This window comes from Hyposmocoma kahamanoa, unplaced genomic scaffold, assembly GCF_003589595.1.
Source record: "Hyposmocoma kahamanoa isolate Upper Pololo Valley unplaced genomic scaffold, ASM358959v1 78, whole genome shotgun sequence".
In the NCBI taxonomy this organism is placed as follows: Eukaryota; Metazoa; Arthropoda; class Insecta; order Lepidoptera; family Cosmopterigidae; genus Hyposmocoma; species Hyposmocoma kahamanoa.
Window position 1 is genome coordinate 6,701,277 of NW_020653945.1, and position 24,030 is coordinate 6,725,306.

Consider the following 24,030-nt stretch of genomic DNA (forward strand, 5'->3'; position numbering starts at 1 on the left):
ATGGACTGTCATGTTTTTTGATATAAATAACTAAATGTAACGAAAATCATTAAGTGAAGTGCGCGCTACATGTGATTGATAACAATACAGTTTATTTTATTGTGAAGTGTATTAAATATTACAATCATGACTGTACAAGACTATTATCAGGTGGAGCAGGAGGACTTGTAAGTACCCCGTGCTTCACCTAGGTTGAGAATCCAGGTGCATAATTAAAGTTTATTTCAACTTTTTCCATATCTATTTCGTTTTCTTTCGACTTCGCGTGAGTCGTTGCGATCTGTTCTGCCTCCAACTACTCGTTGCAAGTCTATCGCTTTCTTTCTTAAATCTACCGTGAAGTTTTGAAATACCAAAAATTGTTCCACATCGGCCATGTTTTTTCGACATTTCTCGATTGTAATGTTTTTCTATCGTTCGAGAATCAACCCCCTGTATCGCTTTAATTAATTGGCTTAAATTATTTTAAATAACTATTAGTAACGTATACGACGGAAAATATATTTCTATTAATATTCCGAGAGTCGTTGCGATCTGTACTCCCTCCAACCACTCGTTGCAAGTCTATCACTTTCTTTCTTATGTCTACCGCGAGGTTTTGAAATACCAAAAACTGTTCTACATCGGCCATGTTTTTTCGACATTTCTCGATTATAATATTTTTTCTATCGTTCGTGAAGCGACCCCCTGTATACCCAGCTTTAATTATTTTAAACAACTATTAGTAACGTGACGGAAAATATATTTCTACTAATATTCCGAGAGTCGTTGCGATGTGTACTGTCTCCAATCACTCGTTGCATGTCTATCGCTTTAGCGACTTTCATGTGTCTGTCGTGAGGTTTTGGGAATACCAAAAATTGTTTCTACATTGGCCATGGGTTTCCGACATTTCTCGATTGTAATATTTATTTTTTATCGTTCGAGAATTAACCCTCTGTATACACAGCTTTTATTATTTGAAACAACTGTTAATAACGTATGTGACGTAAATTCTATTGAATAAAAAGACATTAATACAAATTTCTATTAGTATCCCCAATTCCACTCCGACAACTGATCTGAAGTAGTCAATACATTTCATTCAGGAGATTATAAAAAATAATAATAATATTATGCGGTTTACCAATGTTAATGTAAATAATTTTAATTTTATCGTTTTTACTGAAGTGTATTGTGTGTTTAATCATATTTTTTGTGTCTCTTTAACCATTAAGAGCTATGGCAGAATATCTGCGAGGGCAATGTGCTTCCTAGTCCTATGTAACTGAGTCATAGACTCATTTGATATTTGTCTATTATTAATTCGCATTTCATTCCGCAAAAATGTAAAAACTCAATACAATTATAATTCCACAATATTGAAGAATAGAACAAACAAGGCTCAAATTATAATTAGAATTTGTCTAAAGAATTTCATTCCTATGAGGTTTAAAAAATATATACAACTGTTGAGTTCTACTATCTGTAGTGGTTTGTAAAAAAAATACATGCGTTTTATATCCAAAAAATAGTTTTATCCATACCACAGACATATATCTAGATATGTCTGTGATCCACACTAATATTATAAACACGAAAGTAAGTCTGTTTGTTACGTTTTCAAGCCTAAATCGCTGAACTAATATTGAAAAACTTTGATATGGAGATAGATGGGACTTTGGAGAAGGACATAGGCTAGACAAAAATAAATCTTAAAGACGGTGTAATAGGAGATGAAAATTTGTATGGTGAACCAATAAAACTATGAAAATTAGTATATTAGGCTACTCGAAAAACTTATTCTACGCAGTCGAAATCGCAAGCACCGGCTATATTCCTATATATAACCAGGTAGTTATTTTTTTAAATTTACGAAAACTCTGAGTTTTAAATAGAGTCAACATGAATATTCTCATATCAGAACTTGAGTAAAACCACAGTCAAACAAACACGTTTGAAGTTTAGCCAAAGTTAAGCATGCATTAAACTTGAGTGCGATGTACTCATATACTCGACTACCGCACAAAGCGAGAGCTTGATGGCCTACAAACGAGACTGGATTCTCTGTTTCACACCTTTTCTTAGAGATATATAATGGCCTTAGTCATTAAGGCTCAACTCACACTGGCGCAGAGCCGAAGCGTCGCGACGTATCATGATTTTTCGCCTATAGCATATTCATCTCTATTTTCCCATTATTAAGGTACAAATTTGTGTTATGCAAATATGGAGTCGCGCGTCGACGCTTGGTTGCAGTTACTTGAGCGCAGTGAGGTGTCAGACGCCCATAACACCGTGATTGAAAAACAGGACGAATGGCGCGACGCTTCGACTCTACGCCAGTGTGAGTTGAGCCTTAAACGTCGGTTTGGACTAACACCATAAAGAGGCGCCTCAAGATCCGCTTACGCATACTACAGGAACGCCTCGGCGGTTGGCCCACGTACAGCGAGCCCCGACCATGCTCTGTGCCTTGCCGTGCAGCGTGGCTTGGGGCAACATGGGGGCACCCTCGCATTTGTGGTCTCAGTCTTGGAGATAGGATAAAGCAGTACTTCCTGGGACGAACTCAACTGCACAAGAAACTCTACTGCTACTAAATTAATGTAGAGCTTCTTGTGTAGTTGAATTCGTGTCTTCCATTGTTTTATAATTTTGATTAAACGTTATTGTATATGTGGCTCTTGGTTCATAATGTCATTATTCCACCTATTTTTATAAGTTACATACGTATATAGTAACTTATAACTCTCTTATTATGTTTCTAAACAATGGTTTAAAGTTGTATTTGTTATAAAACGCCATAAGGTAGTTACATCAACAGCATCCTTCCTAACATTGGTAATAAAATTATAAGATGTTTTCAAGTTATAGTACACGCTTCAGAACATGTTCTTGGCACAAAGGGAACCACGTTCAGGTTAATGGGTAATTTTCAGATTAGTGTTGTCTATCTAACAATTTTTATATTTAAGTATTCTGTAGCAGTAGAGCTCCTCGTGAAAGAGTTCGTCCAGGGAAGTACTGTCACCTTACCTATTTCTGCCGCCAAGCAGTAGTGTGAGCATTATTGCGTTCCGGTTTTGGTGCTAGTGAAATTACAGGCACATGGGACTTGTCAACTTATGTCTCAGGGTGGGCGCTGCAGCGGTGCCCCCAGATCTTTGTGATTTAAAGCTCTGAGTGGTACGACAACTGCTATGGACTGGCGTATCGCTCTGACTTGTTTGTCCCGTCATTTGGTATCATAAAAAAAGATTTCGTAGTATATGAAATAACTATCTGTATATATGTATATATGAAATACACACATAAAGTTATTATAAAAAAAATACTACACTCGAATATTAAATAATATTCTAGAATATTTAAATAATAAAAATTGCCACCAACCTTAGACAAAGAAAACATGGAGAAAACTAACCAAAAATTACCTTAATATGAAAATGACTATCTAAATATACGGTACAAGCGTAGACCAGGCCAAATAAGAACATAAAACAAGTGAAGGTATTAAATTAGTTATAACAAAGCTGCAGTAATTAGCAAAGTGTTAATGCAGCCATACGAGCGGTCCTCGCGGCTACTGCAGATGTTTACACGCGACTTTACTGCTTTGCCCAACGTTAATCCTGTGATTAATTGTACCCCGCTAACTACCTAGTTGCCACACCATGTTTGTGATAGCCGAAAATTGTTCGTATTTTAAATATTATGCTGAATGGTTATTCCGCAAATTTGATTGTTTTTAGTCTATATTACATTTTTTTTGTTTTCATGATGAAACTTGCACGTCGACGAAGGTTTATAAATCTCGGAAAACGTGTAAAACTCTTTTCTCGGAGACTCGTACCCAACAGTGACGCATAAATGGGATTTATGATGATTACATGTCTTAGTTGAATATGTCACGTTAAAAAAAATTAAAATAAATTTAATTTATTTTTAATTGTCGTAGCTATCTTGGCTTAACCATGTATAAATGCATTCGGAATTTAAATCATATGTCGAGTGTATGAGTATTGATGTCGAATTCAAATTATTTTGAAAATAGAAGATCAGAAAATAAACATAAACATAAACGTAAAATATTATAATAAAACGCTAATCTCTCATTAACTTTGTTATCATATCTCGTAATGTTTACGTAGCGCGATTTTATCCAAACAGAGATTTTCACAAGCAAACCAAACCAACTACCGTCTAGATTACGCCGCCCACCGAACTTTTCACCTAATTACTTAGGCTGTATTAATATAGGGAAAGCGGCATAAAAATAGGTCATATATTGGCGGACGAGAAAGACGGAAAATAGTGCAACAAATTGTGGTAGAGCGCTGTCCCGTTCTGGCGCCGGAAATCAATAATGGCATCTCGCCACGTGGAGGCAGGAAGCGAGGCCCGTTCCATTTACACTAGCCAAACGTCGCCAGCGGACGACTCTGACTACCTCCCATTATTCGGAAATTGAATTTGAACATCTTGCTCCCTGTTTCAGCTAGTATCTACCAGACACCAATAGCGGATGGAGATTGGATTCGGAACCGAAGCTCGAATGATCAAACCGAATGAATCATTCCGCCAGTTTCTAAGTCACCAAGTTGACCTTTGTTTTGCAACAGCGAATTCAGAAAACATTCGCAAGAAATACCTTTTCTGAATTTTTGAACGTTGCCGAAATCTTAGCAAGAAAACACTATTTGAAGATAACTTGTCATTTGCCTCCGCAGATGTTTTAAAATTAAATCCCAACTTGGTTACAGCCATTTATTAAGCTCGTAAATTGGTCTACGCCATTGAACATGAATTATGGCGAACAATTAGATAAAATAAGCTAAACGCTAGGCCTTACCCCATCGACTTGTTATTTTCGTATACGATAACAAGTGAGCCTTGTAACGCCATCTATAGAGTTATCTTGTAAATTTCACTGCAGAGGATTCGTAAGCTGTCAAACAATACACAGGTTGAATTCAGAAAACAACCGTTAGAGGGCTACAAGGCAAAGTAGTCTCAAAATTTTCCGCTGCAGGATGATGGCGCTGTGTTGATATACTGAAAGGTTCAGCACGCCCTCAGTAAGTACACTTGGTTCTTGCAAAAAGAAATAGGTGGCGTTTTATAGTCGAGATAAGAAAGTTTTATATAGGTTTGGTTGAGTAATATTTTGATTCAGCTGTTTGGATTATATTGAGTGTATTTTGATGTATTGTTTTTCTAAAAGGGATGACATGTTCAATATTGAACAAAGCCTAAAAATGAATAAAGAGAAAAAAAACAATATTTCACGCTCTCAAAAACAAATGCAAATTTTGTCATATTTTAGACAAACAAGTAAGCATTTTTTAAAATGTACTTTGATAGTTGACCAAAAATCACTCAAGTTTAGTAACTTTACTGTCGAGGGTCTTTAAGGTTTTAAGGTATCGTGCCTGCAAGAGCTGCCAGGAAGCTTTTAGAAGCAGTAGAGCTCAATAGTAGAGCGCAGAAAGAGTTCATCCAGGGAAGTACTGCCACCCTACATACTTCTGCCGCCAAGCAGTAATGTGAGACTTACTGTGTTCCGGTTTGGCACGGTAAGGGTGCTGGCGAAATTATAGGCACATGGAACTTGTCAACTTATGTCTCAAGGTGACGAGCGCAGTGACAGTGACCCTAAGACCTTTACGATTTATAAGCTCTGAGTGGCACTGCAACTGTTATTAGTAAGCGTGTCCCACCAGGCGCACGACTTGTTCGTCCCGTCATGTCACAATCCTTCATCATTGCGTGACATTAAACACAAAATGACCTAACTGAACAGACTTGTATCGCTAGTCGCACTTATTTTACTAATTTTAAAGTCTGATGCCTGTTCCAGATATCTAAATTAACGACGAGGTATTTTTAGGTGTATGATTATTATTACATTATATTATTAATTTAAACTGCCTCTGACGTGACAGACCTAATAACTGGTCTGACACGCAGAGGTCTCGAATTCGATTTCTGGGAAGGGAGAAATATTTGTATGGCTTACATTTATTTCTCTCATGAGTTTAGGCTTAAAATGTTGTTGTCTATGTGGGTGTCCATAGGGTTTATTTCCAGTAGTTTCATGTACTCAGTTCCACAAGGGACAATTGAAACCCAAAAGTTCCATGCATGGATCTAGTGGGAATAAATTTAATGTTTTTATAGCACCCACGATACAGAGTTTCCCTAGTGCGAGGCTACGAATGTGTGCATTATTATTAAGTTAATTTTGGATATACATATTTTTATTGACAATAATATATATATCGAGTTCTTAGGTTTTCGCGATAGTTACACATAGGAAATTAAATTTCAGTCAACCGTGACCATGGAACCTGTAAAGGACCCGAAACGTTGGTTTGTTTGAAAAACAAATACACGAGATGTAAATCTGGAAAAATAGATTTCATAAAAAAAATTTTTTTCAATATCGTATCGTCAAAATTTCGTATGAACAATTGAGTTTTTATATATGCATATGACGCACTTTGGTAAGGTGCGATCGCACACCAAGTAGTACTAACAGAAATACAGCGTCGTAAACATAGATATGAATTTCATATCTATGGCAGTAAACTGGTTTTAAGTATCTACCTATATCACAGATCGACCTATGTATGTATTATTTGTTCAAATAACGAAATATTTTTTATTGCACGTTAAAATTCCAATGAAAACACAAAACTATAATTTACTTATAACAAAATAAGCGAATGTACAACAAGTGGTGTTATTGCTAAATAGCAATATTTCCAGGCAAACTGTGAATAGATATTTTTGAGATGCTAAGGTCGTACATTCAAAGAACGTCTACTTATACAAGTACTTACACATTTCAAATAAATACACTACATATTAAGTACTAATAAATCAAAACAGATAGATTGAATACTAATGAATACTATTCATCTCTACATATGTTTATTTGCATATATTTTATGTGGCGTTTTTGTTGTACCATGTAATTAACTCTTTATGAGAATTTTTGTAATTTGTAATTGTTCTAAATACTCATTTATATGGTACAATTTGTACCATAGAGAAAATTATATTAAACGTTTTATGTAAATACGTAATCGTTCCACTGTGATTTTATTGTTTTGAAAAAATTCAAACCAACGACACGAAATCCAAGTACGGCCATCTTTTCTGGCATAAATTTAAATTAAAATCGACATCCCATCTTTATTTTTTTTATGAGTTATGGAACTTTTGAATTATCAATTATAAGATACAAAGATTCCTTTCCTTTCTTGTAAATAATAAATTATAATGGACAATTGTAAGAAAAACCATAAACAAATTAAGGCACGATAATTTTAGTGTGCACAAATTATTAACACACCGTTGTGTGTATCGGAATGTAACCGTAAGGGAAATGTTGAAGAAAACACCCTTATCGCTGATTCAGTCAGGAATTAAATAGGAATCGTTCGTGAATTGATAATTGGCATATTCGCTGTTCGTCATCAATTCGTTATTATTTCGACCGAAATAATAACATCAATTTATTGCAATTAATTCGTTTATCCGTTTTTCACAGCAATTGGTTAGAAAGTAAAAGATGGGCTAGGTTAAAACGAATTTTAAATGTCATGCGGCGAGTTCACAAGTAGTGGCCGCGCTCGGTTGTTCACTTTTCAACTCACACAAAATGATCATCTTGTCAACGCACGCTCCGTCAGTACTATATCATGAACTTACATGATGTCCCCCAGCTTGAGGCGAGTGTGTATGAGAGCGCAGGTCTTATGATCCGACGCGGCAAGCGCGGCGCGGCGGCGTCGGGGTGGCATCGGCGAGGCCGGGGGAGAGCCATCTCCGACAGCTGCCACGACACGCCGCACGCCCGGCGAACTGCCGCGCCGACGCACCGACGCATGCCGCCCTCCCACGCCGCCCAGCATCCTGCGCAAAAGCAATACAAGTTAATAAAATGCACACAGAAAAAAGTATAATTGGAAGTAGGTAATAACTGTTGTTTTATAATTCAGAACTTTTCAATTACTTTCCAACCTGAGAGTAAATGCCAACTAAAAATATTAAGAAAAGAAAAATGTAATATGGTTGAATTCAGGCAAATTTCATTTACCTCTTATCTTATTAACAAGGTTTTATTAATTTAATTTAATTAACCTTAAATTGGTACTAGCGTCAAATACGGCAAATAGAATATTGAAGGAAATTTAACCTGAAAGCCACCTGAAAAGGAAAGTGTATTATAAAAGGGTACGAATTATTTGTTATTTCAAACACGGGGGTTAGACCTTGGTTAGTATCTCAGTAATTAAAAAAAAGGTACGGTTGAGTGTTTCATAATTTGCAAATCATTGGCTTGACATAGTAATCTAATAAAATTTATGTATAATGCTTTATTTTCATATTCATGTGTTGTAATTTAGATATTTTAAAATACTTTTAATGAGCATTTACACATTTAAATGTAAAGCTAGTTCAGATTCGTTGTTTTTTATTAATTTTGTAAAACACATCCATTGTGTTCAACTTTTAAATTGTGCATGCAAATAAATAAATACTTTTGTCGATAGTGATAAGGAATCTGCCTGCTGATGGCAGTCATGCAAGTACATTTATTGGTGCAGAATTCACTTGGTATCATAAAAAAACAGTGAATACAATTTGAGCCCATTATTGAGCAATGGCATCTCCATAAATATTGAATTGGTGACTGAAAGTGTGAGCAAAACCACGAACTTTTCAATTCAACTACGTTTTGAAAAAGTGTTCCTTTCTCAGACTTGAATTAGAGGAATTTGGCAAACAAGACGGATCTACATTCTTACAAAATACAATGATACATACAACTGAAGGTGATCATTCCCAGCGGGAAATTTTGCAGATTGGGTTTCACAGCAACTTTATTTCAACAGCTACATTCTGACTGTTTGGTTTGCATTTTGGGATAAGAGCGCATAATTGGTTCTTATTTTCTAGAGAATGAGGCGGAGGTTGCTATAATTTTGAATGGTGATCGTTACCAGCGTATAATTCGGATTATTTCAAGACAAAAATGAAAGAAATTGATCTGCTTGACAAATGGCTTCAACAAGACAACATCACCTGTCATACCACCAGAGTACAGTCGATTTATTGAAAGAGAAACTCAACAGGTTATTTATCTCAAGATTCATGTGTTTAACGCCACTTCATAACTATATGAGAAGAAACCATAAACTGCTGGAGATCTAACGAATACCGTAACACGCGTCATTAATGAGATAGTGTAATTATGTCAAAAAGTTTCGGCAAATTTGACCTAAACCACGTAATCTCGCTAGTGCATGAATTTTCCCTATTGGAAATTCCTGTACATATGAAGCCCATTTTGTCACATAAAAAAAAGAATTTTTCAAACATATAGTAAAACCAAGCCTCGAATCAATTCATGTGATATGAAAAGCTCATTTCATGTTGTTCCTAAATACCATAGTCCTCTGGCAAACTCGCTATATTATCACAGGATTGCGGTAGAATAAATCCATAGTTCACAAATGTATGCCTGCGACTGGACGTGAGCGATAAATGGTACTTTCGCTACAAAACAATGGAATTTTCTGTTCTGTTTCATTCGCAGAAGCGTCGCTTGAAAAATTACACTCAATTGAATTGAACGTAATTTTTCAACTGGCTCGACACAGTTTATCATTTAATTCTTATGCAACACAAGCAAAAAAATGTTATTATTAAATAAAAAGAACGAAAAAAATTTGTTCCGTGAAAGAATTACATCACAGTACAAACACGTTTTATGATTTAATATGTGATACAATACCTCTAAACACAAAACTTATTAATAAATAAATACTACTCGTATACGAGCATATAAATATATTAAAAAAGTAACTAAGATAAATTATGTAACGCAATTGTAACTTTTTATATCAAAAACCGACCTGAAAAGTTCGTGGAATTACATCCATTTGCCAAGTTTTATTGAAATCGGTTACCGGAAAGAGCGCAAAACTGGATTCAACCCTCTGAGGTGGAATATTCTCTTCAAATTTAAATGGCACCAATACTGACGTACCCTCTTTCCAACAAAAAAAAAGAATCTTCGCAATCGGTTCACAAATACCGAGAGCGCGTAACATACATACAAAAAAAATATAGCCGAATTGAGAACCTCTTCCTCTTTTTTTAAATCGGTTAATTAATAACGTATTTGATAAATTAAGAATGTATGTTTTATATTGCGAATGTATTTGATAAATCGAAAGGGTTTATTAATTTAATAAATTAAGATATTAATTTTATAAAATAGACAAATGCTTGGTTACAATCTCACCTGATGTTAAGCGACTATGTAGCCGCTGATGATAGTTATCATCGTAAAAAATGCCTATTTACGTTAGCCTTGAGAAACCCTAAATTGTAATTTTCGGAAAACATAAACAGATTGTAAGATCCTGAGATCTTGCATGATTTCAAAATATGATAGTAAGGATAACGATGGCCTAATTACATTGATGATAAAAAGACTTTTTTCGGATTTAAAACCACGTACGTTTTCAAACAAACCTTACTTTCCGGCTCTTTACAGGTTTGGAACCTAAAGCAGAAAATACTAATGCAATTTTAGATGGTTCAATCCGTTTTTAGAGAGTTGTTTGTTCGCCTGACTGCCACGTCGCGTCGATGTACAAACGCTGGCTCCAAATTGGTAAGGTAGAGCATAACTGCACAAACCTATTTATATAAATTTCTTATTTTATGCATTATATTTACATTATGTGTGACTTTTCAATTATTTGGTTTTATTATACTATTTTAGTTTTTTTCTAAAAGTTATATGACGTTATAAAATTACGAATTGTTTTTTTCTACTATGGTCTAGGGACTAAAATAAACAATTATTTTTAACCCTGTATATCTATTATAATAATCTATATATTACTGCTTACCACGCAAAGGCACTCGATTCCCGGGTTTGGAGAAATTTTTTATGGCCTATATTTATTTACCTCAGAGTTTGGGTGTAATTTGTGGTTGTCTCTGTGTGTACGTTATATCCAAATCACAAAAATCGTGTACAAACCTAAGATCTCGATATGTAATAATTACATTTTATAATATTACCACAATAATAAAAAAGGCTCGGCATTCCGTGACCCAAACCTTTAGTGAGCTGCATAGAACGTACAGGTATTTTATAACACCACAGATAAGGCTTAATTTCAACAGGATGATAAATACGCAAAATTAGTTTGGCTCTAAGAACAACCACAGTTGTCCTACTACTACTTACTCGCTTTATGGGTAATTCTATGGTGATATCACGCCTTCGGGACTTAGAGTAGAATTAAATACCCGCTGCAGTACTTTGCTGAAAGCGCGGAGATTACTGTGAAGTTGTTAAAAGGATTTGTGTAGTTTGCACTGTGTTTCGAAAAAAAAAGAGTTGAATCTTTCTGAACGAAAGGATGAAATGCGTTAAGAAATTTACTCTGTTTTTTAAAAGAAACACTTGTTTATAAAAGTTTCATGATTATATTAATAAGTATATAAAAATGCTTTTGTTTTATAAAAACGTCTTTGCCTTTGATACCAAATTAATAACATTGAAACTTAGAAATGTAAATTATATTTACAAGAATTTGTTTATTTTTCTTGTTTTGTATTTATTTATATTTATTTTAATGCACTTTTTTGTAAGTCAGGATTGCACACTTCACATCGCTTTACTCTTTTTGCTGTGCTTCATGAAATAGGTACTTTTGTGTTTACTTTTTTCTTTTAGTTAGTTTAATTTACCATCATTTAGATATTTGAAAATGAGAACGAGACAACTGTAATTAAGGCTAACTAGCTGTACCTAAGAATATTCGTTATAAATCATTATTCGTAGCTGTTCTTGTTCCGAATAAAAAAAACATAAAAAAGCTATGACTAATTTCGTTCGTACACTCTTTAAAACTCTCTCCCGAAAAGTTGCCATTTTGTAAATGTACCCTTATTACACTAAGGGTGCGAAATTACGAAGGTAACAATGTTGTTACAAGCAGACCACACACCAGTCTCCGCTAAATAGTATTTTTAACCGACTTCGAAAAAAGAGGAAGTGCTTAATTCGACTGTATTATTGTATACATTAAATAGAAGCAGTAGAGCTCCTTGTGAAAGAGTTCGTCCAGGGAAGTACTGCCACCTTACCTATTTCTGCCAGCAAGCCGTAATGTGAGCAGTACTGCGTTCCGGTTTTGAAGGGTAAGGGTGCTGGTGTACGACTTGTTCGTCCCGTCACTTGATATTATAAAAAAAATTGTTATTTCTTGTATGTATGTTATGAACTCCATTTGTGAACTGATTTTGATGATTCTTTTTTGTTGGAAAGAGTCCCTCATAGTGGCCCCATTTCAATTTGAAGAAAATATTCCAGCTCTAAGGGTGTCAAACTAGGGGAATAATCCGGTTTCGCACAATTTCCGGTAACCGATTTCTATCAAACTTGGCAAATAGGTGTAATTTCATGCAATTTTGAGGTCAGTTTTTTATTACTCTGTACTATTTACAAATAATACGCCTATGTAATTATAATGTCATGGTTAAAAGCTGCCGTCGTTTCTTTCTTATACGCGTTGAAACACACATCTAATTCAGTACTGCCTTCAGGCAACCGTTCTTGTTGATTTGGAGCGCCATTCTTTTTCTCACTTCTTTCACAAAACTGGGACACTCTAAGGCAAACAAACATGCAAATTCCAGTTGTAATCTCGCACGATATCTTGTGAAATGAAAACCATTCCTATTTAAACAATTTATTTATTTATTTGCTGCACAAAACAGTGTACGCTCAATGGTACTCCAATAAATGTTATAATTTGTTGTTTAATCTAGGATGTAAACGTAACATATGTACGTACATACAGCATGATTATCAGCATTAATATTAAGAATCAAGCATACAGTTTCTTTAACATGTGCATATGAATAAAAATTAAATAATATATGACAGCTTCAAAACTAGTGGAAATAAAAATACAAATGATGACTAACGAGAAGACGAAGCGACGTGATTCTGAATACTGGTACGAAATCAGTAGATGTTGTTGTTAAAAATATCAATGAGACCACCAGATTCTGATGATATTAATTCATTATAGATAATTGATAAAGGATATAAAGTTAGTAGTACTACATCGTTAAATATGATTTACTATCTACATCATCAGCAACATGAGCCCATTATACAGCCCACCGCCGCTCCTCTAAGGCCGCAAATTCTAAACAGTGGTGCGTTCAGCGGGGCGTTATATCTTGTGTTAGATACATCCAACGCAAGTCACAATGTTCGCGCAAACCTTGAACGCACCATCGTTCCGAATTTGCGGCCTGAGGTTGACGCTTAGGTATGTCGGCCGGTCTTCTTTTTCGTCGTGCGCTTTAAATCACAAAGATCTGAGGGGCACTGCAATTGCCCAGTCATCCTGAGATATAAATTGACAAGTCCCATGTGCCTGTTATTTCACCAGCACCCTTACCTTTCAAAACCGGAACGCAGTAATGCTCACATTATTACTTGGCGGCAGAAATAGGTAAGGTGGCAGTACTTCCCTGAACGAACTCTTTCACCTGGAACTCTACTGCTACTAAAAATAAATTGAGGGCCACGGTAGCCTGGCAGGACTATTCTAAATGTTGCAATAGTTCACAGGAATATAACAAAAGGATAAAAATTAAGACATTAGATGGCAAAACAAGGCTAAGGCATCAAAGTGCGTGCGTGTGTGTATGTGTGTGTGAGTGTTTGTGTGTGTTTGTGTGTGTTTATGTATGTGTTTGTGTGTGTGCACGTGCTGATGATGATAATTTTGCTAAAGTTAGCAGCGTTTACTTTCAAATAACTGACTTTGTTTTTCCCGTCTTAGGCGACGAAGTCACGAAGTCATACTAGGTACATTTCGATTGCGCCACAACTTCAAAACAGCGATCTGAGAATCTTCTCAGAAGCGTCTGAAAGCACGCCCCAATCTCTACAGTATATTTGTGCAGTGGTGATTTCATCCATTTCATGTGGGTGAATGTCGATCAACATGGAACAATCAACTACAATAGATATTGTGCTCTTATTGTAATAATGCCATTATTTATAATTGTGAAAATTTATAATTCTCTTATATAAGCATTGAAAAATTTGTGAAATCTTGAAAAATTATGAAAAGTCGTCATATTGCAGATGTAGCCTTATTACACCAAGGTGTATCATACATAGATAAGCTGTTGCTTATTAATATCCAACAATTATAATATAACATATATATATTACTAAATATTACGTGTCCACCAACATGATCATAGTTTTGAGAAAATGGCATGTAAACATTTTCTCGTTATTTTAAATAGTTTATTCCAAAATTAACTTATAAAATGAAAACTTTTGCTGCTGTGCATGTTGATGTTGTTGTTGGGTAGTTGTAGGAATAAATCAGAACAATTCATCATTCCTGAGATGACAACAGCAAAAGTTTACATTTTATAAGTAAATTTTAGAACAAAGTATCTAAAATAATCTCAGTACAGAGTACTAAAAAAACACCCTCAAAAGTACGTGGAATTACATATAATACCAAGTTTTATTGAAATCGGCTATCGGAAAATGTGCAAACCCGGATTCAACCCCTAGTTCGCCACTATACGGGACTTGACACAGAAGATAATAGAAATCGGTTCTCACTACTCAAAGCATATTGAGAGAAAACGCCTTGAATTGGAGAATAGCAAAATCAACCATTAAAATAATTGCTCGACCATTAATTGGATTGCCTTAAAGTCGGATGATTTTCTTCAAAATTAAATGGGACCACTATGGAGGTACCCTCTTTCCAACGAAAAAGGAATCATGCAAATCGGTTCACAAATACCGGAGTTATCGCGTAACATACACACAAAAAAAACATACAGTCGAATTGAGAACCTCCTCTTTTTTTTTTAAGTCGGTTAAAAAGGAAAATATCTTTAGGAACTATTTTTGCAAAACTAGGATCATGTTGGTTGACATACATATTACCTTTGCCCTGAGAAGAGGCGACAGTCCACCTGTGAAACTTGAAGTACATAGCCTACCTAAAACCTCATGCGTCAAGTACCTGGGTTTCAACCTTGACCACCGCCTGACTTGGAAGGTACATATAAAGCACAAACGAGACGAGCTCAATAACAGATTCAGAAACTTGTTATGGCTTCTGAGTAGGCAGTCCGTACTGTCTCTTAGTAACAAGCTCATGGTGTACTGTGCCATATTGAAGCCGATATGGCTCCATGGCATTTAATTATGGACCACTGCCTCCAAATCAAACATCCAGTGCCTTTAAAAAGTCAAAAAGAACATGTGGCAACATCAAGAGACTGAAACGATAGCACGTGTTCGATGACTAAAAGAGGCTGACGCCAGTGGCTTCCTCTCTCTGAAATGCCAAAAATCACTCAAAAACTTGATTATAGTCTGACGACTGATTGTAAATAATAATAATATAGAAAAAAAGTTGGTTGACACATCACTGCTTATCAGCATCCAGTTAAATCTAATTACCAATCTACCTGCCGGATAAATAAGTACACCTGCATTTCATTAGGGATTCTAAAATCTAATGTTAAATAAAAAATAAATCAATAACCCAATATGATGAGCGACGATAAAATCGAAACAAGCAAGAGAGCAACCTCCTGCTTCGTATTAAGTTAATCCATTTTGGCGAATTGAATTTATATACATAATAAAAAGATCGTTTTACCCGCCTGTTTGAATTGACGCCGTATATTTCAATATTTTGCTCTGAAAGGCATTTTGGGTACCCGGAGTTTAAATAGAATCTCGCTTACTTGTTATGGGAGTTTCCACTTTTCGATAATGAGGAAAAGTTATTTCATATCTGGAATCTATCGAGCTAAAAATACGTATAATAATACCTACTGTCTATAGTCTTTTGTAGTAAATAAGAGTAACTGTTCTCAAGAGGCTAGGGCCTCGGGAAAATAGGGAGGCTGCACGTACAGGGACGGAAAGTGAGCGTGCCTACAGGTACCGGAGCTGTAGACACCGTTGCGTATTGCACAAATAACTGAACTGTAAGGCACGCTCACTTCCCGACGACGTAAAACGGCATTTCTCCAGTTCCTAATAACCTAAGCGGCTGGAGGGACCGGAGGATATCTAGCTCATCCTCTACTAGTTCTCCGGGCTAGCGCAGGACACTGCGAGTCCATACCTAAGTCCGGGTCCACCAAACGCACGTGAAGGCGTATCACTGGTAGAGGGCTTCGTCCAGACGCCCGCCGTACTCTGGACTGAGGCCGTCGTCTCCCCGGAAATCCCTACCTCTCGGGTCGGTAGATAGGACCAATATCAAAACAAGTAAGATAATTTAGGAACAGAAGTAGAGCTACAAGTTTCCGGCATAAATAAGAAAAAAATACTATAAATGGTCAGAAATGAATTTATTGTTTCTCAAAATATTCTCCGTTAGCGTTAATGCACTTTTTCATACGAATGAACCAATTTTGAAAACATTTATGCCACATTTACGAAACATATTTTTTTTTACTCTTTGACAGCCTCTTCAGGTGATGAAAATCGTTGACCGCCTAACTGATTCTTAATTTTTTTTAAATAAATAAAAGTTACAAGGTACCAGGTCGGGACTGTACGCGGGATGTAAGTCATAAGGTCAACTTTGTTCATCTTCAAAAATTCATTTGTCTGTCTGGCCGTGTGAGAACTGACATTATCGTGTTGCAAGATGATACGGCATTTACGGTTATTTTTAAGGAGTTTATCAATAACTTCCGGCAAACAAATGGTCGTGTACCAATCACTATTCATGGTACGACGATTCTACAAAGCAACAGCAGCCACGTGTCCAGTTTTATTAAAAAAAGAAGCAATCATCCGCTTAGAGGCACTTTGCACCCGCGCCACTTTGGTTGGTTTCGGCTCATCTCGAAAGACCCATACGCTCGATTGCTGCTTTGTTTTGGGATCGTAACTATAAATCCATGTTTCGTCACTTGTTACTATATCCCACACCAAATTTGACGACCCTTTGTTGAATCTGGTAAGCATGGCATTGCACCAAGTGACGCGATCCGTTTTTTGAGCCTCAGTCAAATTGTGTGGGATCCACCGAGAGCACAGCTTTTTCACACCCAAATGTTTGTGTAGTAATTAATGATTGTATTTGGCTCATGCCTATGATAAAGATGCCCGAATCCCATGGTATATCACATGCCTGTCTGGTTTGATCATACGGTGCACAGCACCGATGTTTTTGTTGTTCACAGCAGTGAACACGAAATTCGTCAACTGAGATTCACAGGACCGCGTTTGAATTCTGCAAACCAGCAATATATAGTCGTCGTGCTTTATTGCCAACAAACAACAAACAACAGTTTGAAGCTGAGCGAAGCTCCGCTAAGCTGTCACATTACACTTAAAGTTGTAGAAAATCATACTACGAAAATTTTCACGACTTAAATCCATGGTGATGTAGACAACCAATTTCTAAACACTAAAATAAGTGACAGTCAGATGAAACAAACTGTATTTTACAACCAAAGAGTTCCATTTTCAAATGTTGTAATTACTTTTTCAATATTGTTTATGTAAGTGGCCTGTTCCGGAAACTTATAGTGCGCCCTATGTATAATGTAAGAATTTTAAACTATACTATAAACAAAAATAATTAAGGGAAACTAGTATTTAAATTTTAAAACAGTCGTGTGTAGCTGTGTGTACGTGTTTTTTGTAATTATGATTGCTTATGTGTGTGTACGTGTGTGTGGGCGTGTCTCTCTCTCTCTCTCTTTCTCTCTCTCTCTTTCACTGTGTGTGTGTGTGTGTGTGTGTGTGTGTTTGTTTTTATTATAGTGTTTTAGAGAACAAGCACTAAGTAATGTCATTTTGTTAATTACAAGCAATCGATTGTAGTATTATTCAACGAAGCTAGCAAAGGGCGTGCGAAATTTGGTGATAAATTAATAGTGTTAAATATGTAAGTAATCAATTTCTATTTACTGTACGTCGTTACAAATGGCTGTTAATTAAAGATAGGCACAGAGCAAACAGTCGGGTAGTTACACTTACAATTGCATATTCAAGGTGGTTCACGTTATCTAATTATCCCGCTAAACAGTAATGTGAGCATTATTTCGTTCCGGCATTGTACAATAAAACAAGTATTGTAACTCCATACAAACGTAGCAGGGCTGCTTATATTTGTGTGAATAGACCACCAAAGGACCAAATTTGTATGGGCCACCTTACTCCACACATGGATTGTAGTGGTAGTACGCAGAGAGAGACTTGCAAAGAAAATGGTAAAAGTATATTGGTATAAAATACAGGTGTTATGGTGGCAAATCATTCCTTGATGTAGTGTATCGTGGACAATTGGTAACGTACTACGTCAAACACAGTGTGAATTACGTATTTAAATTATAATGCGGCACGTGGCTAAAGTAGATCACCGCGTGCGCAGAGTTATACGGACGAATGTATATACAGTGTTTGCATAATCTCGCGATGCATTTGCGTTGCATAACACTGGTCGTCCCAACGCGCCTTTCATTATTATGCGAATGTGTGCGTCCCGAACACGGCGCGCGGCGGTCACGCACACACACTAGTCGCATCGTTACTTTGTACAAAGTTCTCTCTTCTTCTTCCTTAACTTCTCTTATTTATTTATTTATTGAAGTTCATCAGCAGTTGTTACATCGATACATGTACATTTTAAATTGGTAAGGATGTTTATTTAGATGCACAACTATTTAAAGATGAACCATAGCTTGCATTAAATTGAACAGAATTAATATTGCATTATTAGTGTATAATATAATAAAGAAAAAAGAACAAACTGAACGTGACGAATAAAATGATAATTAGAATGTAAGTGTTAAATGTACTATAAATTTTGACAATTAGTGTTGCACTATACGCGTTGTGTGGTCTGGACAGACGGCAGACCGGTGAGTGAGAGCCAATTTAGTTCTCCTGTGTGTTGGTAATAGAAGAGCAACGATCTGTTTACGGGAGTATCGATGGGGAACGCTAAGTTTGAACATTGATGTCAGTTGTGTCACTCTTATTTTACTTTAGTTCCGGTTTTGAAGGGTAAAGGTGTTTAAGGGTAAAGGTAAAGGTGTGTTGGTGCTAGTGAATTTACAGGCACATGGGACGTGTCAGGGTCATGGCGTAATGTCGGCGCCCCTTAAACCTTCTGAGTGCCACTGCAATTGTTATTGACAAGGTAATTGCTTACCAGGCGCGCGACTTGTTCGTCGCGTCACTAAGAATCATAAAAAAATGCTTTTAAAAGAACAATCATATTTATTGTTTTGACAAATCTCTTTTATTATAATTATTAATACAAAGATCAAACACTCAGAAAAAATTCCTTCGATCCGGTCGGATTCGAACCGACGTCTTCTTGCATACCGTGCCAGACGCTATACCAACTAAGCCATGGAACGAACCAACGGACCTCACGAATTCTTCTATGTGCTTACGTCGTGTCTTTGTATTTGGTTTTTCAACGGCTTTTTAGTGACAGATTTATCACCCAGTTAGGTACCTTTACAGCTACCAGTCCTGGCGAGAGATGTCGCTATTCACTGTATTAATTAAATTTTTATTGAATTGATATTCAATTATTTTTTGTGAAATTACTCCACTAGTTTGTTATAATTATTAATACAAAGATCGAACTCTCAGAAAAAATTCCTTCGACCCGATCGGATTCGAACCGACGTCTTCTTGCATACCGTGCCAGACGCTATACCAACTAAGCCACGGAACGAACCAACGGACCTCACGAATTCTTCTATGTGCTTGCTTCGTGTCTTTGTATTTGGTTTTTCAACGACTAAAAAGTCGTTGAAAAAACTAGTGGAGTCACAAAAAGTAATTGAATATCAATTCAATAAAAATTTAATTAAATCTCTTTTATATCAAATTCGACGCTTGAACTTATTGTTCTGTATATCAATTTCTAAATTGTTAATAATAAGAGTGTATTCATCATGACAACACTAAAGAGAATGGACTGAAGTCACAAGACGAAAGTCATAGTGACCCTTGTCAAAGTAACGGCACGAACTGATGTGACAACGGTTGGGACTTTACGATTACAGCTCTTGTAACACATGTACTCCCACACTTCAATATTTCTTGATTCGCTTGTCAGATTTCTTACTATACAACGATAATTAGCATGACGCTAAAAAGGTAAACCGTCTAACGTGCATTTAGAAAATATTACAGACGTGCGATTTAAAATTCTTTTTTGTTAAATCATAACTATGTACTTTTATGTCAAAAGTGCTTTTACCACATGAAAGTCATAAAAATAATAAATAGTTTAAATAAATTACGCATAATCATGTGAAATTTTAATCAAATCACATCAAACCATTTCCATTTATTTTTGATTATTAATTACATCCGTATTAAAATAAAAATTTATACATTCATACAGTACATTATTTAAAAATAATCTCAAAGAAAATAAATCAACATCAAATAAAATTAATTAAATTAGCATGTAGTGTAATTTAGAAAAAAATTAAAATCGAAAATTGAACTACACAATACAAAACACAAAAATACACAATTATTACAAATACAACTCAATTTTATCCCACTCCTCCAATATGTAGATGAATCCAATGGGTCCGAATGGGACAAACAAAATTATTTCCACATTGCCAAGGATGCTATTAGAGCTCCTACGATCACGTCGCCACATGGAGGCTACTCTCTTTCTCTTTTTCTTTTATCTGTTTCTCTTCCTTTTTCTTCACTTTTAAAACTCTCCTATTTAAGCATAAAAACGGTATCGACTAATTTCGTTCGTAGGATATTAAAAACTCCTGAAAATTGGTAAATTAGGAGATGTGGTATTATGATAGCAAGAGAGCGTCATTTGTGATTTCTTTTCGTAATTCCTAAATCCTAAAGTTTTCTGATTTGTAGTTGTGATCATTGTAGTGTAGATCATTATTTATAATTCTGTAGAAAATTGCTTACGTCTTTTGATAGACAATGTACTCTGACTCAACAATTCCATTTTTATAATAGACTGGAGTTTGTTATAGGGTATTAAAGATCTGTTCTTGTCTTACTTGCAGTTTTTGACATGATACCGAGTGACAGGATGAAAAAGTCGTACACCTGCTGATATGCGACACGCCTACCCAAACCAGTTGCAGTGCTACAAAGAGCTTCAAATCGCAAAGATCTGAAATGCACTGCCAATGACTATCACCTTGCGACATAAATGATAATATATTAATAATAATATTAATGTCTTTAGGTATATAAATAATATGTAAGTTAACAAGTCCCACGTGCCTGCAGTCTCATCACCACAAATACCCTTCAAAATTGGAATGCAGCAGGTAATTGCGGCTTGGCGGCAGAAATTAATATGGTGGCTACTGCCCTCTGTTTTTCTTTTCTTAGATGTACTCTTTAACAAGAAGCTCTACTGCTTTTAAAATATGTCATATAATATAAGGTATGTATCACTGTTGCAATTTACTAACATTTTATTGGTGTTTATGAGTGTTGGTGAAATTGCAGGTACATGGGACTTGTCAACTTATGTCACAGGGTGACGGGCGTAGTGGCAGTGACCCTAAAATCTTTGCGATTTAAAGCTCTGAGTGGCACTGCAACTGTCATGGATATTTTTAGTAGCAATAGAGCTCCTTGTGAAAGAGTTCGTCCAGGGAAATACTGCCAACTTACATATTTCTGCCGCCAAGCTGTAATGTGAGCATTACTACGCTCCAGTTTCGAAGGGCAACAGTGCTGGAGAAATTACATGCACATGAGACTCGTCAACTTATTTCTCTCGGGCGCAGTGGCATTGCCCCACATATCGATATTTACGATTAAAAGATCTGAGTGGCAATGCAACTGTCACAGATAAGCGTGCCGCTTACCACCAGGTACATGACTTGTTTTCCCATCGCTTGATATCACTGATATATTGAGCATTCTTGCACGATTTTAATCAGTTTATGGAACGATCTCGAAAAATTGTGCTCTACGCTTTAAGAATCATTTAAAACGAAGCGTCTGAAGCTACTTTTGTAAAATTGTAAAGAATTGCCATGTCTTTGTTATCGCCCAGTCGCCCCATTAACAATAAGATCAATATATCACCTTCTAAGTGTTACTTTAAATTTCCTTTACAATTTTTCCTGTCCATTGAATTTTGTAAAGGTATAACAAAAGATCGAGAATGACAACGGAGGAATCCAGCTGATTGAGCATTTTTTTAGATCAGAAAGCTAGAACGCCGACCTTACTGTAACTTACCGCATTGATTCGCGATAGGGCCACACTCACTGTAAACCAATTTCAAGAAGGCGTTTGTCTTTGTCACCGGTGATGGATTCATATTTATTCAGCGCCAACGAAGTTTTTGTACTCTAGTGCAAAATTGACGCCGAAGAATTGGGGAAATAATCTTCACGAATTTTAATAGAAACACTTTTTTTATTACTTAATACTGTCGAATTTATTTTTTAAATTTATATGTAAAACCTGTTAAGTAACCAATTTGTAACACTATATTTTTTGACATCACTAGCTCGTTAACAAAAAACTTTCACAACATCACTAGAATTGAATTTTTTTATGACACAGACGAACGGATACGGACGTTACGGGACAAACAAGACGTGTGCCTGGTGGTAAGCGACACGCCTGTACATAACAATTGCAGTGCCGGTCAGAACTTTAAATTGTAAAGATCTGAGAAGCACTGAATTGCGCCCGTCACCCTGAAACATAAGCTGACAAGTCCCATGTGCCTGTAATTTCACCAGCACTCTTACCCTTCAAAACCGTATCATATTACGCTTGGCGGCAGAAATAGGCAAGGTGGCAGTACTTCCCTAGAAATGTTAATTTGTCAGCGATTGAAAGTAGATTTTCTGTTTTCAAGAGCCGGAAACGAAAATGACTGCTTATATTTTATTGTTAACTAGCTGTATTGCAATGCAATGGCACTAAAAATTATGTGAAGTCCCAAACCTGCGTTCGACCATCTTTGTGAGCCTTAATGGCCTTCACCCTCTTCTCAGACCGCTGCCCAAGAGTAGTATACCTTAAAAACTTTTGGGAGCTTGGGTATAACAATTCAAGAAAGTTTTATTGCTGTCGCATTATATGACCTTAACCCTCTCCCTAGAGGAGACGTGTGTCCAGAAGTGGAATCTAATATTTCAGAAACTTATGCAGACGGGGGCACAACAACTTACGCAAATTTTATCGCAATTGGATGAATAATCATAGAATGCATAGGGGAGAAACATACATTCATTTTTATTAATATTTAGATGCAAGAATTTGAATATTAATTATGTTTTTTACCATACCAAGTGACGGGACGAACAAGACGTGCGCCTGGTAGTAAGAGACACACACACACCTATCCATAAGTCCCAGGTGCTTGTAATTTCACCAGCACCCTTGACCTTCAAACCGGAACGCAGTAACTCACAATAGCGCTGAAGAGTCACGTCTCTGGTACGCCGGGTGCGGGCGAGCCTAACCCCATCCTGTCTTGGGCTAGACTGTCAATACGTAAGGCGCTATTGTGCATGACATGTTTCCAGCAATAACTATCTATTGCGATGATTTTCTACCTTACTAATATTAGTAATAAGTGATTTACTAACAAATTATATGATTCAATGTTACATAAGTTATTATTAATATGTTATTATTAAATTTATTTTCAGAAACTTTAAATGCCATTTTCTGAACGTTACATTCTTCGATTATGTGTGCGATATTTCAGCTGGGGACTGTACCTACTCACGAAAAAATTACTTTTTTTAATAACGCACGCACTAAGGAAACCCTGTATTGCGGGTGTCATGGAAAATACGTAGGATAACCACACAAATTACACCCTAGTCGAACCCGCGACCTCTGCGTGGTAAACCAGTATGGTAACCGTTCGGCTACGGAAGCAGTTAAATTAAAATTTTTATTTATAACAC

At 36.1% G+C, this 24,030-nt stretch overlaps 1 protein-coding gene across 1 annotated transcript in view; it reads right to left on the reverse strand.

Annotated features, from left to right (window-relative positions):
• Positions 1–24,030, reverse strand: part of LOC113232961 (voltage-dependent calcium channel type A subunit alpha-1) — a 329,573-nt gene that overhangs the window by 161,969 nt on the left and 143,574 nt on the right. Inside the window, exon 2 of the mRNA XM_026467881.1 lies at positions 7,702–7,905. Coding sequence (XP_026323666.1) covers positions 7,702–7,904 — 203 coding nt within the window. The 5' untranslated portion in view covers position 7,905. The remainder of the gene's footprint in view (positions 1–7,701; positions 7,906–24,030) is intronic.